This window comes from Strix uralensis, chromosome 9 (assembly GCF_047716275.1).
Source record: "Strix uralensis isolate ZFMK-TIS-50842 chromosome 9, bStrUra1, whole genome shotgun sequence".
NCBI classification, from domain to species: Eukaryota; Metazoa; Chordata; class Aves; order Strigiformes; family Strigidae; genus Strix; species Strix uralensis.
In genome coordinates this window covers 6,509,931-6,530,688 of record NC_133980.1, presented here as the reverse complement: position 1 = coordinate 6,530,688, position 20,758 = coordinate 6,509,931, and the positions used below count along the sequence as shown (strand labels likewise).

At 45.1% G+C, this 20,758-nt stretch overlaps 1 protein-coding gene across 4 annotated transcripts in view; it reads left to right on the top strand.

Moving 5' to 3' along the window:
• Positions 1-20,758, top strand: part of PLD1 (phospholipase D1) — a 68,489-nt gene that overhangs the window by 27,801 nt on the left and 19,930 nt on the right. For 3 of the 4 annotated variants that reach the window (XM_074878510.1, XM_074878508.1, XM_074878509.1), the window contains exons 8-19: positions 222-314; positions 2,957-3,109; positions 3,853-4,002; positions 5,304-5,387; positions 7,141-7,222; positions 10,340-10,450; positions 11,786-11,986; positions 12,665-12,881; positions 13,820-13,933; positions 16,081-16,209; positions 16,556-16,674; positions 16,828-16,941. In XM_074878510.1, the coding sequence (XP_074734611.1) occupies positions 222-314; positions 2,957-3,109; positions 3,853-4,002; positions 5,304-5,387; positions 7,141-7,222; positions 10,340-10,450; positions 11,786-11,986; positions 12,665-12,881; positions 13,820-13,933; positions 16,081-16,209; positions 16,556-16,674; positions 16,828-16,941 (1,567 nt within the window). The remainder of the gene's footprint in view (positions 1-221; positions 315-2,956; positions 3,110-3,852; positions 4,003-5,303; positions 5,388-7,140; positions 7,223-10,339; positions 10,451-11,785; positions 11,987-12,664; positions 12,882-13,819; positions 13,934-16,080; positions 16,210-16,555; positions 16,675-16,827; positions 16,942-20,758) is intronic. The other variant, XM_074878511.1, reaches the window with a different exon arrangement.

Sequence of the window (20,758 nt, the reverse complement as noted above, 5' to 3'; positions counted from 1 at the left end):
CATTTCTTAAATCTGCATGATTTCCTTCTGGGCAGTTATTTTTACCCTTTTTCTAGGTTTCAGGGCATGGTGTAGAGGCTGTTTAGGGATGGCAGGAGGTGGCAGGAGCCGTCCCTCAGCACGGGGCATGGGGGTTTCACCAAGCATCCTCCACCTGAGAGCCCCCCTGCACCTCCAGGCGAGCCACGCCACCCATCCTGACCGTATTTCTGTCCTTGCAGAGAAGGGTTCATCATGAAGCGCTCGGGGGGCCACCGCATACCTGGCCTGAATTGCTGCGGCCAAGGAAGGATGTGCTACCGATGGTCCAAAAGGTACTGCTGGGACAGGCGAAGGGGGCGATGCTATGTGCTCCTCGGGCACACAAACAAAAATCCTCATTTGTCTTTTTTTTTTTCTTCTTTTCCCAAAAATCTGCATGGGAGATTCTTGCTTTTTACAAAAGCCACAGCGCTTTTCAGATCAAAAAGGTCTGTAGGCTATTCCCCTCTCACTCTCCTGTGTGGAGGATGGTGGGTTTTTTTCTTCAGCTTTGGAGTTCATAGAAGGGATGTGTTGCTCCAGAGGAAAACTGGGATTTCCTACAGCCCCAGGCTGGCAGAAATGGCAATAATCCACCGGTCTGTGCCCAACTTTCCCTGCTGTGGGAGCACCCAGGGGCTCCGTATCTTCAGGAGGGGATGTGGCTGGTGACACTGCCCTGGCCAGATTTCAGCCTGGCTTTCTGAGCTTCCCTTCCTCAGTTTACAAAAAGAAAATAAAATAATTGAATCACTATCTGGACTGGTTTGGAGCTGGATTAAATCAGACATGACCTGCAGCAGTATGGAGCTCTGTTTGGTGCAATTAACCTTGGAATTAAATACATTGCCTCTTCCTTATTGCTGCAGGTACTTGAATCTTGATGTTTTCATGGGAGTTTTCACAGGCCACCCTGTTCCCATGTCCCTTCCTGCTGTAGGCAGATGTAAATTACTGTCCCCATCCCTTTATCTTCCGTGTTAGATCTCAGTGTTTCCCTGGGGCTGCAGTGCAGGGAGGAGTGTGCTATGGAGCAGTATGTGTGTTACCACCTCGCATCTAAAAAACGCAAGAGGTATTTCCTGGAGCTTGCCCTTCCCGGACAGATCTTTCCTTTTGAAAATCCAAATAGCACATATCTGCCTTAGAGCAACAATTTCTTGGTCTGTAAGAGCTTCCCTGAGCGTTATCCACCTTTGGATTTTAGCATCGCCAATGGGCTCTTGTTAGTTTATCTTATAAAATTCTGTTTTCCAACGAAATCTTTCTGCATTCATGTGAAGAAAAGGTCCTATTTCTTCATAGTCTTTCCAACATTTTTAATGTAATTTTACAGAAGATCTCTCTAATGCGTGCACAAGGAGATGATGTGACGTTCTTTCAGGTCAAGTCATTAAATTGTTTCTAATTCTTTTTTCTGTTTTATGGAAAAAAAATGGTTTTTCCTCTTGATACCCTTCAGTTAACTCTTCCCTATGTTATGCAGAGCTCAGGCTTTAGTGGGGACAGTAGCACATTCAGCTTTGATGGATCTCAATTTTCCTTTAGAGCCTAAAAAGGGGATGGGAGAACTGTTTGAGTGGGATTGTGTGCAGAGTAACACAAGAGGGGCACCAAATCCCTGCCATGGCCTGGCAGGACTGACAGCTATGCATCAATAAATAGGCAAATAACAGTAATATTTCCCAGAGAGGGTTGTTTAATTGAAGAATTTTAGGACATGTCAAGCTGGGGGCAGAGCTCCCCCTGAACATGGAGCAGATCATGGCCAGGCTTTTCCAACAGCTTTGCTGCAGGTGTTGGGTTTTCTGTACCCAAAATTCATTGCATTTATAGTAGGTTTGGTGTGTTATGGCCACGGGAGCTGTGGAAAGGGATGCAGAGGAGGACAGTGGGGTGATGCTGTGACTTCTTGGGCATGCAGAGCTGCCTGGGAAAAACAGAAAGGGGATCACTTGGAAATGTATCTTATGGGATGTTTGGGAGTGAAATTATGGGCCAAATAGGGAGGGGGAGGTATTTTGGCACCAAATGAAAGGTGATGCTGGGATAACTCTTTCAGGGCCCTGAAAGAAAAGAAAAAAATATGGGATTTGGAAGTAGATGAGGATCTGAGGCTGTTACTAAAGATACAAGAATGAACAGATTTTTGCAGTGTTTTCTGTTGCTTTGTGTGTTTCTGAGTGTGGAAGGAAGAATGAGGCGAAGGTCTGGTGGTGGAGACCTGTGTGGGACAGAGGGGGCCGGTTACCCCAGCTACGCTGCAGGGGTAGAAAAAATTAGAAATGCCATTCACAGTAAAAAAATGTGTTTTTCCCCAGAGTTGCCTTCAGGCTACAGTATTTATGTAAAACCTGCTGGTCATTTCTCATCATGTGTTTCTAACAGGGTGCCTGTTGCTTGGCAATAAAAGCTTTCCAAAATGCCTCGTTCATATATTTTGATAGGAGTGACAGTGATCCTAGCATCATAATTAATGTTAGAAATGTCAAGTAACTCCCATATAGCATACAAGCTGAAGAAAAATCTGGTCTGGAGGAATCCTTGTTACACCTTGCCCAGTGCTGGGGCATCTGACTGAGGATTTGTGGGCAGGGAGATTCTCATTGATTTTGTTAAGACAAGGAAACCTGTATTTTCAAAGACTTCTGTAAAAAGGAGTCATGCAAATAGCTCTAAAAGTCCTATATTGAATTCAAACTCATTACCAAAGTTCATAGAATAAGCACTTTTCTGCTCAAGAAAACCATACCCTGGACTAACCTCTGAAAAGAAATTTTACAATTTAGTTGAACACTTTCTTTTCCTTGATAAATGATTTGCACTTGTTTTGAAGGAAACATTTTTCCATTTTATTGGCTTTTTTTTTTATGGCTCATGTTTTGAAAACTGTCACGGGTGAAATACAAGTTACCTGGTTGCTGTGCCCATACAGGTGGCTGGCGGTGAAGGACTCTTTCCTGCTGTACATGAAGCCAGACTCAGGGGCCATTGCCTTTGTCCTGCTGGTAGATAAGGAGTTCAACATTAAGATAGGCCAGAAAGAAACAGAAACTAAATACGGTTTGCAGATCGACAATCTCTCTAGGTAAGAAATACAGACCTCATTTAGCCCATTTGTAATTTGCTTTGGCCTTTTTAAGGAAAAATCGATGCTCCTCTCCAGGAGGGGTTAATGAGGGGTGCTGGGCTGACGTGGTGCAGCTCAGCTTCCCGCAGGGCTCAGCGCCTGGGCGGCTGCTGGTGTGTTTATACCTGCTGGGGATTTGGCCTGTAACGCTCATCATTTCCGATGTCTTAATGAGGCATTTAGAGCCTCAGCTGCTGTTTGTCCATCCTTGTGGTTATTGCTCAGGCCACGGTGCGTGTTGAGTTGCACAGTCTGTTTTTGCAGCAATTACTTATGGTAATTTTCTAGGCACTTTGTTCCTTTATGTTGCAAGCAGGGACGTGTTCTTCTACATCCCAAACAGTGTATTACCCACAAGACATGCTTGGGATAAAGAGATATTTAATATTTTTATGGTAGCGTACAGTATAAATGAATCTTTTAAAAAATGCAGCATTACCTAGGTCCAAGTTAAGCTAATGCTATTAATTTAAATCTGGGATTTTTTTTTTATGCTTGGCATTGCAGTGGTAGTCACTCAGAGCAGCTCAGTGCTGATGTATTCATTTGCAAGCAAAACAACAAAGCAAAGCCCTTACTTTTTGCCGAAATAAAATATGGCTGGTAGAGGTGCATTTATCAACGTGTATAGATGGCTAGGAGCAGCCCAATTAAATGTACGTGGCTTCAGCACCCTGCCCCGTGCATCGTCTGTTTTACAGGTCGCTGATTTTGAAGTGTAACAGCTACAGACATGCCCAGTGGTGGAGGCAGGGCATCGATGAGTTCATTCGGAAACACGGCAAGGACTTCCTCACAGAGCATCGCTTCGGCTCCTACGCAGCCGTGCAGGAGGACACGCTGGCCAAGTGGTGAGGACCACGGCCGGGCTGCGACCGGCGGGCGCTGCTCCCTGCAGCAGCCATGGCACACGCTGCCTGCCTTAGCCCCGGGGTGATGGATGGAGCTGGTAGCTGTAGGGACTGACGATAATTAGAGAACTTTGGGGGGTAAAAGGAATTTTCCTTCACTGGGAGCAGAATAGCAGTACTGGTGACAGGAGTGCTTTGATCCTGTTACGGCTTTGCATCACAGCTAATAGCATTTTGAAACATCAAGTTTTGTTTGAATTTGAACACGTTGGGCATTTATTATCATAATGATAAAAATGGTACCTTGGTGCACATATAATTGGGAGGATGCTTATGAGTTAAAAGCAGAACTGCTCTTTCATTAAGATATTCCTGACTTCAATTTTATCCCAGTTTCTGATTGTGGGAATGCTGTTTCCTAAGGGTTTAGGTCTTTGGGCTCTGGGTTGTAAGTCCTCAGTAATGCAGGTGCTATTGAAAACATCTGTGTCTGGCTACTCCCTTCTCCGTATCTCCTTCCCGAAGCAGCTGTGCTGCAGCCTGTCCTGCCCATGCTCCTCTGCAACGGATGGTCTGGTCACGTCCTTCATACTCTGAAATGCAAGATATGTCCGGCTCACCACATTTGCAAGGCTGATTCTCATTCTGCAGGGCAGCATTGCCCTTCCAGGCACCAGGGATGTGTTCAGGTGCAAACGTCACTCATCTGGTTGAAGAGCAACATAAGATTCAGGCCTTGCAGATTGGCTTTGGAATGAAAGAGAATCAGCAAATGCAAATCTGTGTAGAGTCTGAGGATGTCTGGGCTTTATGCACACAGCAGTCCTATGAGAACTGCTCCTGTCTGTGGTGTAACTTGATTGCACTTAGCCATTCCCAGAAGCACCTCAAAAAATTGATTCAAGCTGGAAGCAAACCCTTGCAGTGCTCTTGCTGCAGCTTCTGCCTTGCGGCAACCGCTACTCAGTTTCCATAAATCAAAGCAAATACCACTCCACCATCCTTTCCTGAGAGCCAAACCTAGCTCATGTGTCAGGCAAAACCCAAGAATATTGTGTGCAGTCAGCAGAAGTACCGAGTGGCACTTAATAATCTCTTATTGTGCTGTTTCATGAAGCTACTAATAGCAGCATGAAATTCTTCCTGCGTGTTGTCCTAGTTCTTGAATCTAGGTTTGTGTTTGCTTTTGAGAAGAAAATGTAAATGGCGTTAATACAGAACCACATTGGTCTTCAGCTGTGGACTTTGTTTAATGGAGGGAGAAGGAAACCTAGATCTATGCACTGTGTTTGCTTTTACAGGTATGTAAATGCTAAGTGGTACTTTGAAGATGTCGCAAATGCCATGGAAGCCGCTAAAGAAGAAATTTTCATCACAGATTGGTGGTTTGTACTTACATATTTGTATGTTGACCAGACGTCTCTCTTGGGACGTTCCCGACAATGCGGCACTGTTTGGAGGCCCTACAGTATGGCAACTCGCCGTGCAGCCAGATGGTTTGGCAGCACACCCAAACATCTCCTTGTGTTGTATTCAAAGGCCTTTTCAGGAGGGTTGGCAGCAAAAATGCATGCTTGAAATCAACAGCTTCGTTGTCTCCTTCCAAGGAAAGGCCTGAAATCACGTGAGGGCACCACCTGAATTGCAAATGTTGTGGCCTGAGGTGCTCATCAGGGTTGTAAATCTCTGCAAACCCAAGGGGCGTGAATGTCTTTCAGTGTGTAAGGGAACATGGATGCTCAAACACCTCCAACAGTGCTCTTCCCGTGGGATCCCGTGTGAGATCCTCCTTTCAGCTCTTCTTCACCGTCTTGGGGGAAGCCTCAGGCCAGCAATGAGAGCATTTGGCGGGGCTGTGATTTTGCTCTGCTCTTAAATGGGCCAGACAATGGAGAGGGGAGGTTTTGCTCTTTCTGAGCTGTGTGGATGCTGAAGGACCTGGCTCTGCCCTCTTCTTAACTAGTAATTCAATATGTTTATGCAGTGCTCTGGTTCCTGTTTGAGGCAGAAAAAGGTTGCTCTCACAGACTCAGGCAGAGTTTTTTGGCTGGATGCTGGTTGTGGCTGCCTGTGTCTTGCCTTAGTGGAGGTTAATCTGGCTGAGCCAGCCTGGACCTTGGGGATGGGATGGTAGGGCAGGCTCCCAAGCCATGGCTCAGGTGCCCTCTTTAACCTTGAGTATGTCTCTGTGCTCCTCTTTCTTCATCTGTAAAATGAGCCTTTTGCTACTAATTCACTGCCTGTAGGAACTGAGAGGATTAGTTCTTAGGTGGTAATATTATGGGAAAACCAAATACGATGTTAGCATTTACTGGGGGAAACATGTTTTCTAACATGACCACAAATAAACCCAATGCTTCTGGATCCCCACGTGCAACATCAGGTATCAATGCAATAGCATTGCATTTCAGATCAGTTGTCTCTTACTTAATGTTTTATTCAGACAATTGTTAATGTATCTTGAAATTCCAAAACTTGTCTGAAACTTGGAGTCTAAGATAAAAAGGCTGTTGTCAGAAACATGTTTATAGGATGTAGCAATATACTTTATCCAAGCACAAGTTCCTGTGCTCGGTACAGTAAAGGAATGAAATTCTGTCACCTTGTTTTGCAGGAGTTAGATGAGATTGCTTAATTATTCCTTGTAATCCTTAAAGCTATGAATCAATAAGATGTCCTGTTGAGAGATCATATTGCTTTGTCTTTAGGTAGCAAGGAAAATTGAGCACAAATCTCTGCTGCTCAGATAGCCTAAGTACCAGGAGAATTGAAATCCTACTCTTATTTATTTTTTATGTTTACACAATTTTTCAAATTTACCTTGGGGTTTTCTTTTGTTGCATCTTTCTTTCATAGACTGAGTCCAAATTTCCCCATTTATACATCACTGTTAAACTTGGTCTCATGGGTTATTGAATACTAAGATGAGTGTGCTGGACATGTCCCCTGCCCTCTGTAATACTCTGTTATTAAAAAACAAAGAGCAGGATATTGGAGAAAGCATCACTCTGGGACACGAGCCTTCACATCCGCTTTATATAAACTTTGATTTCTTTGCTTCCCAAGTTGATTATTTAGGCCGGTGCTTTGTTTGCAGACTACGTATGCTGTGTTCTTTCCACCCCTGTATTTTCTTAGGCTGAGCCCAGAAATCTTCATGAAACGGCCTGTTGTGGAAGGAAATCGCTGGCGGCTGGACTGCATCCTCAAGCGGAAAGCAGTAAGTGAGCTCCAGCTGCAACCTTCACCCTGCAGAAAACCCCGCACACCCACCCAGTTACAGGGTCATGCTGAGACTGGAGCGTTTGCACCATTTATTTTGGTAGGGATGAGAGTTTAAGCCAGCCAAGCCTCATTTCAGATGGCCTCAGAAAACTGTGTTTTGATTTGCTCCCCCCGTTTGGGTTTGGAAGAGCTTGGAGGCAGAAGGACAGATTCTCTGACTGCCCCTTCGAGTCCTCAGGTTAGGGTCATTCAGCCTTGCATTACAACCACACCAGCTCCTGGTGGGGTCAAAGAGCTGTTGCTGTCCGGTGCTTTCCTTCTGGCATATGTAATTCAGACGTACGGGAACAACTAAGCACTTTGTGGTGGCTCTTGGTAGGTCGTTTGGATGTTTCTGTGTGGTGCAGATCCTCTCTGTCATTACCATGTATTGTGTGTCTGTGCTGCAGCTTTCAGAGCTGAAGCAGTGAAAGATACCATCAGTCTGCCAAGAAAATCAGGATGTCATTAGCAAAAAAGTCACTTGGTATCATCCAGAGGTTCATGCTATCACAGAATCACAGAATCGTCTAGGTTGGAAAAGACCTTGAAGATCATCCAGGATAGCCTTCTCCTTGGGTTTTTCATACTTGATACATTGCACAGCTCCTTACTACAACTAAACACCAAAGAACGGATGTTCTTGCTGTTCACCCGTTATTTCTTGCTGTAGTAAAGAAGGGCCTGTTGACATGAAATATCATCCTAGTGTCTCCCAGCCCCGTTACATGTGTTGGAGCCCCTCTTGCCTTTGTCCTGCCTGGGCCATGCTGCCCAAAGCTCTTTGTGCTGTAGCTCTTCCACAGCTGCCTTCATTGGTAATAATAAATTCTAGTGGAGCATATAAGAAAGGCTAAAGCCTGAAAGGTTTTTGGTTTTTTTCTTATTTTTATTTCCAAGAATAACTTATATGAGTAGAAAAGGCTTTATTTTTTTTGGTAGCTGTCTCTTACTACCTCTATGTCTCCTGGTTTTCTTTGTTCCTGCCCACTCCTTTCTGTATTCTCATAGTTCTTGTGGCCACTAAGATGAGGCAGATCAGCTGTGTCCTCCCTGCCTGTCCTTTCTCAGTGGAGACTCTGATCATGAGGGTCCTGGTGCATTGCTGTTGAGAAAGGATGTGGGAAAAGGGCTTCAGCAAAGCATGAAAAAAAAAAAAAATAGTAGTATACAAACACAAGCACCATCACGTTCCCTAGAGCTGGAGTGCAGTGTTCAACTTGTTTACAAGGAGACGATAAACATAACTCGGAGACTTGGACTCCTGTTTGCATTGCCATGTTATCTGAGTTAATAAATGCTCGTGTTCAGTAAGCAAATGTTTGTATGAATTTGATAAGGCTTTTTTCTCTCTGTTTTAATTTCTCCTTCTCTGCTGTTCCTCCTGAACAGAAAAGCTAAGACCTGCTGTTGACCTGGTGCCTTTCCTGTCACTCCCAGTCAGGATTCCTGAAAAGCTCTGTGCTGTTGCATGCTCTCTCCTTGTGCAGCACTTCGAGATATGAGCAAGCAACTGCAACTACTAGCTTTGTTTCTTTTTCCTTTAAGCATTTTCATCTCGGAGAACAGTTTATTTTGTTGCTGGTTGTTCTCTGCCTTCCAGTAACACGTCTGGATGCAGATGATAGAGAACTTGTTTCATGGAGCCAAGCGAGGCAGGCAGAGAAGCTGAGGGTGAGGTGTTTATGGATGTGGGCTGTACTTCAGTTGTTCACCCAACCTGTGATAACACTGGTGCTAGAAATGGTAGTTTGCCTCATGTGAGTGGTGAGTCAGGGAGGGCAGCACAGCTGGGGAAGTCTCTTGAACTCTTGGTGTGGTAGAAGGGCAGGAGTCCAGGTGGACATGCTGAAATAGAGTTGTCATCACAGTCCTCACCCCTCCACATGCCTAGAAAAAAACCAGTTTTTTGTGTCTGACTATTGTTGATTTGGAAGTAGTTTTATTTTCTGGCAAATGAAACGTGGCCACGGGGCATGCTTGCTGGGTGGAAGAATTTGGCTTTGTTTGTCATGTTGACATGGATTTTCCTATGGCTATAAGTACCTTGTAAAAGTGAGGAGTGTTTTAAGGTTAGTTCCTGGAAATACTTGCCTGCTCTTTCACTTGCGGCATTGCCTTGACTCCACAGGGCAGTCACCAAGCTGGTGTCTAGGTACAGGGGTAGGGCTGTTCTTTATGTATGTACAGTGCTGCCTTGGACTTCTCTGGCTGCAGTGCAGAGCAGAATATCATCCACAGTTTGCAGACTGCCTGAGCTCTCAGTAGCAGCTTTATGGGAATAGGAACTTAAAAGGCTGTGGAAAGTTTGGGTCACAAGTTTAAGCTGGCAAACTCCACTGCAGGATTTTAAATCATGCTGATTTATGGCAACTGAAGGTGTCCCAGTGTGTGACCAGCATCTGCCAAGGTTTGGGAAGTACTTGGCAGTTTTGAAAGTGCTTTAACAAGTGTCCTTAGAAACCCTCCTGTGGATACCATTCTGGTCACAAAAAGCACCGTCCTTTGAGCACTGCTCAGTGTATTCCAGGAGCTTGTTTAGCTCTACCAGCAGAAAGAGCTTGTTTGTTGGTGTTGAGTTGGGTGCATCCCCTTTAGGAGAGGGATGACCATATGCCTGCACTGGTGTCGTTGTCCTGCAGAGGCTTTTAACTGTAGGCAGACTTCAGGGCAGCAATGAAGCAGCAGAAAACTGAGCTTCAGTGGATGTGTGCAACACGATTATATGTGGAGTGAATCACGTTTGCAAAATCTTACCTCGAAGGGTGTTTAAAAGGGCCTACTCTAAGAGCGACGTGTTGATGGGCTTTGGTGTAGCTCAGCTCTTCACACACAGATCCAGGTACCGAGCCCTCCTCTGGAAGCTGAAGAGCTTTCCTGAGCAGTGGGGGCCCTTGCACGCTGTGGGGTCTCCATGGTGGATCTCGAAGAGTGACACCAAGAACAAGTAACCTCAGCCTGCATTTCTGTCTGCAGGCATGACGTACTTACTGCCTCGTAGCTTTTCCTCGCTTTGGAAATGGACTGTATACATTGACAAACCCACATAACATGTGTCTTTTATTTCTGACAGCAACAAGGAGTGAGAATTTTTGTTATGCTGTACAAAGAGGTGGAGCTTGCCCTAGGGATCAACAGTGAATATAGCAAGCGGACACTCATGCACCTCCATCCAAACATTAAGGTAATTGTACATCAGGCAGTCGTATGAAGGACATTTGCATTCATTTGTTTTTGATAGCTAGTGCTGACCCTCAGTGTATTTAGGTGTGAACTAGAAGAGCAGCGTTTCCCACCATTGCAGTGGGAATAGTCTGATAATCACTCGTACAGTGATTACCACATCTGGCAAATCCATTTCTTTAGGTTATAATTGAACATAAGATTGCTTAGTTTAGACTTGCCAAAGCCAACTATACATCTAATTCACAAGAAACGTATTTCATGTGACAAGTTAATGGGGTTATATGAAATGGAAAATTACAATTTGAGAATGTTGTCTCATTTCAGCATTTCTGTTCATATATAGATGATGAGAGTCAACACTGGATGTTTACATTCCCATTGTAAATGAACAGTATTGCACTGTCCTGTGCTGCTTTGCTGCTGCTCTGCCACCAAGCAGAAAATGAGTTTGGCACACAAACCAGCAGAGAAGGCTAGACCCAGTCTCTTGAAATTAGAGACATATATATTTTAATGAGCAATAAGATACATGTTATGCATGAGGGTGACTAACAAACTGCTAGAATAATAGATTTAGTGTCACTTGGTCAGTTGTCACGGTTAAGGGAAGCATCCATACACCATCATCTTTGCAGCAAGACTGGAAGGTGTAACTGGAAGATCCGTGCTAGCTGTGTAACAGGTTTGGGGAGCAGCCAAGTGAAACTCTGTGGCTTTTTCCCCAGGAAGGTGGTCTAATGGCTCTCCTCTAAAATTAAAAAATAAAACTATATACTGTATTCTTAGATATCGATATTACTTTACCATAAGCACCAAAAAGAACCTCATAAACAAATGTCACACAACTTGCTGATTTTAAATGGGGAAAAAAACAGCCAACTTATCATTTCACTTATGTAGTGGCAACAATCAAAGAAGTGAGTCAGATCACCAATATGTTGTTTTCTTTTAGAGCAGGCTCTGTGTTTGAAAGCTCAGCTATTATAGCTCTACTGAAAGCATGATTTTATTCACTGAAATGGTTTCCTTGACTATGGTCCTCTTATGATCACTGTTGTTGTAAGGGTGACCTGTCCCAACATCAGTAACCGTTGCTGCTTGGGAATACCCGCGTTGTGGGGAAGCACCTGCCTGCCAGTAAGGCTCAGCCCAACGCAGGAGGAGTAGTGTAGCTTCAGTAATTACAGCAATCTGTGTGGAGGCATCTTCTAAAAACTCCAGTGTTTCCCCATCATCCCAAGCAGCCAAAAAAAAAAAAATCAGGGCAGCTTTCTGGCTGGAGGGTTGTAAATTGGACAGCGACACTGAGCTTGAGTCCTGGTTTTCTCTCCAGGTGATGAGACACCCAGACCACGTGTCCTCCTCTGTGTACCTCTGGGCCCACCACGAGAAGCTTGTCATTGTTGACCAGTCTGTGGCATTTGTGGGTGGCATTGACCTGGCATATGGCAGGTGGGACGATGACGAGCACCGCCTGACTGACGTGGGCAGTGTGAAACGAATGGCGGCAACGAAGTCTGTGACCAACCTGGTGGTAAGTGAGCTTCCTCCAGCTGGTGGCCATGTTCAACATCTGTGCGTCAGGTTTGTGGTGGGGATGGACAAGCTGTGTCTGCTTCTAAGCACAGGGTTGGGTGTAGGAGGTTTAAAGAGGAATAGTAATGGGAAGGAGGAAGTATCTGAGCATCGAATGACTCCTTAGGGCTAGATCTTGACCAGCCCTTGCTAGGGCTTGGAGATAGCTGGGTTTCCCCTGGAGCCCGGAGCAGCAGTCACAACTGGGAGGCCACATTCTTAATAAAATTTACTAGAAGTGCACAGTAGGCACTCACAGAGTGCTCTGAAATTCTGGATACTCGGGCCCTCAACAGGTGCCTTGTTTGCTGAGCTCTCTGCTAACCTGGATCTGTATGCATACAGAGCTCTCTCAAAAATTTAAAGAGGTCTAAATTTATGAGAATTCCAAGAGGAGTAATAATCCAGAGTACGTTTATGGAATCAAATACTGCTAGTATTACTGGAGTTTCCTGTCGAGTGCCTCCTCAGTATAGACGCTCCCTCAAAAGCATTCGTAGTTCCCACCGAAGTGTGTCTTTGTCATGGAGCAATGTTTGGCTCATGGTTGTTTCTGAGCATTGATGTGCATGATAATCTGAAATTAAAGGCGAACCTGTCCGTACATCACCTGCAACAATGTCCTGTGTCTTTTAAGTCTGCAGCGGAGTCGTCTGAATGTATCCCCCTTCAGTCTCAAGTTCTGTCCCCAGAAAGCCAGTTGTTCCAGAGAAATGCTGATGATGCCCCAGACACGTCAAAAATGAAAGGAGTAGGAAAACCAAAAAAGTTTTCAAGGTTCAGTATTTACAAGCATCTCCATAAACATGGCATTCACCACGCTGACAGCGTCAGCAGCATAGACAGTGAATCAAGTAAGTAATGTTTTTCAACTAAACATATATAAAGCATGTGTGGAGGTGGGTGGGTGGATGTACGTTGCCAATTCACATAATTTCTAGGGTAATGTGTTCTTTGTAAGGAAGGAAAGTTGATGAATTTCTTAACTATCAGAATTATAACTATGCGTAGTTAATATGTAAATCTGTGTCACTGCAAAATATACAAGAAAAGTTTTAAGTGGATTTGCATTTACTTAATTAGCAATTGTCATGAGCTGTCAGATGACATGTTACAGTGTACGTGATACTTATTGTTTATATTGCTGAAAACTTTTGTTCTGTAAGGGAGAATCGAATCTTTCATTTTTCAACTTGTATTTATTGTAACAAGCAAAACGGTTTCTGAATGTGATTATCCCCTCTCACAGACTAGTGTTGCTTAGGTTTAAATCAGTTCACTTAAATGGAAATATTCCCAATTTACCCACTTCCTAGAGAGGAGAAGCTATTCAACAGTTGAATATTTGAATGCAGCTTTTAATTCCCCGCATTAAAAGCAACTTCAAAGCTAAAATTACAAGGATTGTCTTGACGTTTGTTCTAGCACGGAGTGAGTCCCTCCTGAAATCTGTTCTTGAGGTCCTCAGCTCCTGAAGCTGTATATTGGTCATAATGGGAGCTTATTTGAGTTTCCATCACTCCCTGCAGAGGAAGCCTTGATGGAACGTTGTTTGCCTTGGTGGCGGTCAGCTCAGGACATAGCTGTGGCTTTGCTGTTCAATAGATCTGTTCAGTTTAAAACCAGCCGGATTTTAAATTTGGTCCTTTGCCTGCTGGTCACTTGTCATTTTGGCAAATTGGCGTCTCCTTTGAGATCCTGTCATGCAAGGTGTCTTCAGACAGGATCAGGCACCACTATAGCAGAAGGATGTGCATTTTTGCCATAAACAGAGCATCTTGACTTTCTGCAGGTTACTGTAACCCCACTAGAAGTCAACCCAATATAATCCAGAGTTTAAAACCCCATCTGAAAATGTTTCATCACCACACTGAATCCAAGCAGGGGCTTGCTGAGCCTCGGGAGGGTAAGTGGAGGAAGGCAGAGATGCAGACCCCTTCAGGCTTTAGCTGCTGATGTTTTTGCATTGTAGTGATGGTGAGAGTTAGGTTGGGTGCCAGGGTCAGCCTTCACTGTTTGTTCTTCTCCCAGCATCCTTAGCACCCCTCCGAGGACATCCTGGCAGAAAAGCCTTCTCCAGAAGCTTCAAAACCTGCAGCATAAATAAATAAAAATGAGGAAAAAAAACCCCCAAAACAACCAACTGACCAAACAATAAAACCCACCCCACCACAACAACAATAACAACAAAATAAAAATAAAAAACCCAAAGAAATTTGCAGTAACGACAGCAGGGAACAGTTGAGAAAACAGCTCTGATTCTGGTAAATTATTGTTTCAGCAGTTCCCTTCCTGTAAAGGAAGGGACTTGTTAGTGAAATTGGGAACTTTTGCATTGGATGTTTTAAAATAAGCCTGATGCGGGAAGACAAATGAAAACAGAGAGGAAACAGCAAAGTGGCTGCTGCTAGACCTATGTTTGGATGAAGACCTGGGGGGCCCCTCTTTTGCCCTTTATTAAAATCAATGAAAGCAGTCAGGTCGGGGTGGGTGGTTATGATCACTGAACTATTCTGATCTCTGGACCGATGTTGAAAGGCCATTTTAAAATATGATACCTCATCAAGATGCCTTTGAGTTCTGGTATGGGGTGAGGAGCAGTCCTTCAACATCTTCCTCTTGCTAACGTCTATCCTCTAAGGCATTAATTGCCAATTATAAAGTATTGGTTATAAAGTAGTAACAGGTAACAAGGAAGAGATGATTTGCTTCATGGCAATGAAGTGTGGTCTCCCCTGTGCTCACCTCATGCTCATTCACGAGTTGGTGTACAGTCATCGAAGCTGGGTATGTGAAGTGTCTTTGGGCCAGGTGGTGTGTCCCACCCATTCCCATTCGAGCATGCTGAGTCAGCGATTCCCCAGCTCCACCTGGACTCTCACTAGCAGCTCAAGCTTCCTAAGGCAGCCGTGGGTGCACACCAGCTGCATGGCATTTTTGGCATGGCTTAGCTCAGCTCGGCTCAGTGGGGTTACGGCAGTGCTGGCATGGCTTGCTTCATGTAAACTGGTCTTGTTGCATTGCTGCCAACATGTATTTTGTTGACTGTTGAAAGGGGTTTTTTGTGCTAAGGAGTTTTTGTGGTTACCTGGTGATGTGGTTGGGTTAGGAGAGGCTTCTGCTGTTGGCATGTTACTGTGTAATTATTGCACTGGTATTTGGTACAGCAGATGAAGGCTGCTCTCAAGGTCAGGAAATAATGCTAGTTACATGTTTTTGGTCTAGGCCAACATTTTTTGTTTTCTTAGGAGAGAGGAAGAAGAGTTCACTCTGCACCCAAAATATGTGCTCCAGAAAAGGGATCCTGTTAGGAGGAAATACCCCTGTCAACAATATTTTAGAAATATCCCTGTCTACAATATTTATATTGTATCACCATCAATTTGGAATTCGGGATCCATTTGTTCAGTGTGTAAAATTTTATCAAAAGATGACATTGTTATTTGGAAAAACAAAATCAAACAAACAAAACCTGCAATACTTAATGAGGGAATATGAGTTTTTTAATCACCTCATTTAGTTAATAAAGACTAGCTTTTGTTAGAGGAGATACACCCTGCCATAGAGGCAAAATAATAAACCCTCTAGCAGGGACGTTGGAAGTAGTTCATTAGTAGCGTAGAATATATTAACTAGACAATGTATGTGATGTTCCTGTACATATATCCACTAAGGTCAGTCGCAGCTGGGAGTGGACTGCCACATGGTAATATTTAGGTGTCACAGGACTGTGGAAAGACAAATGATTATGGGGTGATCTTTTTTTTTTAGTCCAATGTAGAGAGAATTCAGCATCTGCTTTTTGTTTCCATAACGGACTCCTATATATTAGCTGTCCTAATTATATAACAAATATTAAAATAAGGAAGAAAAAATACTAATATGCATCCTTTGAAAGTAACAGGAAGACTAGGGAGAAAACAGCTTCAGCCAACCAGGACAGTCAAGTCCCACCAATGCTTTTCCATGGCATTGAGTCTCTCACCAGTGGTGTGCGATGGACAGCCGTGACTTTGGAGCATGAGTTTTTGTTATCTTGTTTGCCTGTGACAGATAAAGGATCCATCCGTAGCTTGAAGACAGGTGTTGGTGAGCTTCTTGGGGAAACCAGGTTCTGGCACGGAAAAGACTATTGCAACTTCGTCTTTAAAGACTGGGTTCAACTTGACAAACCTTTTGCTGGTAAGTACCTTTGCACCCTGGAAGTCATGACGTTCCCCCAAACCCCCTTCTGCACCTTTTCAGTCTCAAAACGTATTATTTGTGCTTCTGAGACAGAGGTAACAAGGCTGTTTTGGTTTGGCTGCTGGGAAGAAGCAGCAAAACACCCTTTGAAAGGTTCTAGGGTCAATTATACCCTTACGGTCCATAGACTTGGACTGCGGGCAGTTGCATGATAAGTCTAAATTCATCTGCACAACCCTTGGTGCCATGTCCCAAAAACTTCAGTTTGAGGAGGGGGACACTGTGCTTTTCCACATTCATGTGCTTTGTTTGAGGAGGCCAAACATGCTTTCCTGTCCTGTAGACTTCATTGACAGATACACCACCCCGAGGATGCCCTGGCATGACATCTCCTCCGTGGTGCACGGCAAAGCAGCTCGTGATGTCGCCCGACACTTCATCCAGCGCTGGAACTTCACCAAGGTGGGGTGTGGGCATCGCTGCTGGGGCACAGAAATAAATACAGCCCCTGCCTTATCCACATGCCCTCCGTAGGCATGCATTTTTTTTTAATGTTATTCTGCTATGTTGCAATCTCTTAAAGGATTTTTTTCTTTTTCTTTTTTCCCTGGGCAGATTATGAAGCCCAAATATCGATCCCTGTCCTACCCATTCCTGTTGCCAAAATCTCAGCAAACTGCTAATGAGTTGAAGTATCAGGTGCCTGAGGCTGTTCGTGCCACAGTGCAGGTGGGTGTTGATGGTCTCCTGATCCAAGAGAACTTGTTTTGCATCATTCCAGCAGGAAGTGTTGATGTCTGACAGGCCCTCTGCAGAACTTGAAATTATAAACCAAAAAAATCTCATTTAATCTAACTCACAACATAGGTGGTCAGATCCTCAATTACCATAAAATAATGCAACTCTTTCAGCAGAGATGCATTAATTTATACCACCAAGCTGTATGCAGTACTCAAGTTGTGGGAACATTATGACTTTGTATAACTGTGTAATTTTCTGTTTTGTTTTCTGCTGCTTTTCTCATGCCTAATGTTTGTTTTTTATGTTTTGGGAGGGCTTGATGGGTTGAGGTTGCCCACTGAATTTTTATCTCAGAGCAGTCTACCAGGCCCCCGATGCCTCGCTCAGACAGGTGGTGGTCAGGTAGAGTCTAGCATTAAGTGGAGTCTTGGGGCAGTTGCTTTCTGTGTTGAACTTCATCTGTATTTTAGCCGTTCAGCCCTCTGGGTCCTCTGCAGTTCTGCGCAGTCAGCCCACAGTCTCATTTGTGACAATCATCCTTGCAGTCATAATTGCCAAGATACCTATATTTAAAACCCTGTTAGCTATATTGAGTGCATATATTGAATACTACTGTTACCCAGCACAAACATGGACTTGTTGAAGAATACAAAGTCAAAACAGTTATGCTGAGACAGCAAAGCAATTGTGTGTCTCTGTGGATGAAAGATGTATGAAATAAGAGCAATTAGACCAAAACCAGGAAAAATGCATGCCTTTGCTCTGCCTAAGGAGTGGTCCACCCAGATGACAGCAACGCTTGGGGAAGCTTAGTGTAATAAGATGCATTTTTCTGGGTTTGTGGGTTGCCTGGGCACTGTCTGCTCCTCCCTGCGTGGTGTGAGGGATGGCCAGCACAGCGACACTGTCGCATGGATCTCAAGCATTTCACATCAGTCCCCAAAACAATACTTGCAGTTTGTTGAGAAATAGTCTCACTTCAGGCACCATCATGCTTCCCTTTGGCTGAAAATGCCGCCCTGGCTGTGTCTGTGACACCAGCTTTTTGGGGAATTTTGTTCTCATGGAACTGAGGGGTCTTGTGTCCCCGAGCATGCTCTAACCCCAAAATAAACTTCAACTTCTAAATCATGAGGTTTGCTGTAGCAAAAAGTTAAGTCGTACTGATTACAGAACTAGAAGCAGTTCCCAGAGAAGAAATTAAACTGAGCATGTCTAGGTCCAGCTGTCCTTCAGTCCCGTGGGAAGAGGATGAAGCTCAAGTGGTGACTGTTAAATGATGCATACATCAATGCTGAGTGATGGGTGAGCTGTTTGAAACTAACCTCATCACAACATTGTTGGGGCGTTGCAAATAACTGATACATTCCAGGAAATCAGGGGCTGTTCTCAGCGATGCCATAAACAGCGAAAAGAGAACAGGTTTGTCTTGTAAATTATTCATTTGAAACTACCTTGCTCATTTCTAATTTATGTCAAATTGCAGCTTTTAGAGACCTATCAGGGTATAGCCAGATAAATAAAACAGTATGATATTAGGCTCAAAACATGTTGTCCTGCAATGTACCAGCCTTCCTGGTATGAGGGAAGACTTTGGGGGGAAGAGTGTTTGCAGCACCAAGCACAGTGTCAGCAGTGAGGATGACTCCTCTCCCCTGGGTGCAGGTCCATTGGCCCTGGGCTGCTTGCAGCTGAGTTATCTCTGGATGATCTCCTTGAGCTCTGAGGCATGGTTCTGCATGTGCATACTGTAATTCTGGCTGTCTTCTCCAGAATCAGAGACTGGTTTGGGTTGGAAGGGACCTTAAAGCCCATCCAGTTCCAACCGCCCTGCCCTGGGCAGGGACACCTTCCACTAGCCCAGGTTGCCCAAAGCCCTGTCTAACCTGGACTTGAACCCTTCCAGGGAGGGGGCAGCCACAGCTTCTCTGGACAACCTGTGCCAGTGTCTCACCACCCTCACAGGGAAGAACTTCTTCCTTATATCTAATCTAAATCTGCCCTCTATCAGTTTAAAACCATTATCCCTCATCTTCTCCCTACACCCCCTGATCAAGGGTCCTTCCCCATCTTTCTTGTACCCCCTTTAAGTACTGGGAGGCCGCTCTAAGGTCTCCCCGGAGCCTTCTCTTCTCCAGGCTGAACAACCCCAACTCTCTCAGCCTGTCCTCACAGGGGAGGTGCTTCAGCCCCCCGAGCATCTTTGTGGCCTCCTCTGGACCTGCTCAAACAGGTCTGTGTCCTTCTGATGTTGGTGCCCCCAGAGCTGGACACAGCACTGCAGGTGGGGGTCTCACAAGCACAGAGTAGAGGGGGAGAATCCCCTCCCTCAGCCTGCTGGCCACACTTCTCTTGATGCAGCCCAGGACAGGGTTGGCTTTCTGGGCTGTGAGTGCACATTGCTGGCTCATAGTCAGTTTTCCATCCACTAATAACCCGAAGTCCTTCTCCACAGGCTGCTCTCAGTCCACTCATCACCCAGCCTGTATTTGTGGATGGCATTGCCTCAACCCATGTGCAGGACCTTGCACTTGGCCTTGTTGAACTTTGAGGTTTGCATGGCCCCACCTCTCCAGCCTGTCTGGGTCCCTCTGAATGGATCCCTTCCCTCCAGCGTGTCGACTGCACCACACAGCTTGGTGTTGTCGGTGAACTTGCTGAGGGTGCCCCAATCCCACTGTCCATGTCACCAACAAAGATGTTGAACAGCACTGGTCCCAACACCAACCCCTGAAGAACGCCACTCGTCACTGCTCTCTCCACTTGAACATCGAGCTGTTGACCACAACTCTTTGAGTGCGACCATCCAGCCAATTCCTTATCCACTGAGCGGTCCATCCATCAAATCCATGTCTCTCCAATTTAGACCAGCATGATGCTTTGCACAAGTCCAGGTAGATGACGTCAGTTGCTCTTCCCTTATCCACCAATGCTGTAATCCTGGTGTAGAAGGCCACCAGATCTGTCAGACACGATTTGCCCTTAGTGAAGCCATGTTGGCTGTCAGCAATCACCCACCTCCTTATTTTCCATGTGCCCTAGCACAATTTCCAGGAAGATCAGCTCCATGATCTTGCTGGGCACAGAGGCAAGATGCTGATGCTGGCCTGGTTTTCATCAGTCCCTGGGTGGCACAAGTGCCCTGAGCATCCCCCCTGAGCATCCCTGAAGTTTCTGCTGTGGGTCAGCGAGTGGCTCAGGCTCTCCTCCTGATGATGGTTTCAGATTTGGCTGCTGCAGGAGATGGAGAGAGTGGAGGACACCTGCAGCCTGGCTCTGAACCCCGCCTCCTCCCACTGGCCTTTTTCTGGAGCTCCTGGGGTGTGCATCGGGTTGACCCTGTGTGGCTTCTCCTTTCCTGCAGTCACGGGAATATCAACCTTTTGCCTGCCAAATATATTCGTTTTGGACCAGAGGGTTGCAGGTGCTCATGTCTCCTTTCAGTGGTACAGTCTAGCACAGAAATACACGGATACACTAAAACTTTCACTAATTTTTTTATCCAGAAAAACTAGAGCAATATTGTTGTAGTTCCTGATACTGAATCCTTTGGCTGCCCAACAGCCAGACCCTTGTTATCCCCATTTTGGTGCTGTGTAGGGACTTTATAGGCAGAAGTTACTGCCCCGAGGTAAAACCCAGGACCCAGTGACTGTCCTTGGCTGTGGGGTGGTTGAAGAAGGTCTGGCTGCCAGTTTTCTTTCTGAACTTGTTTGCAAATCTGTCTTCAATTGTGGGCAGATCAGAGGAAGGGAAAACACAAAGGATCTGTGGGGATTGCATGGTTGCTGCAAGCCCGAGCCAC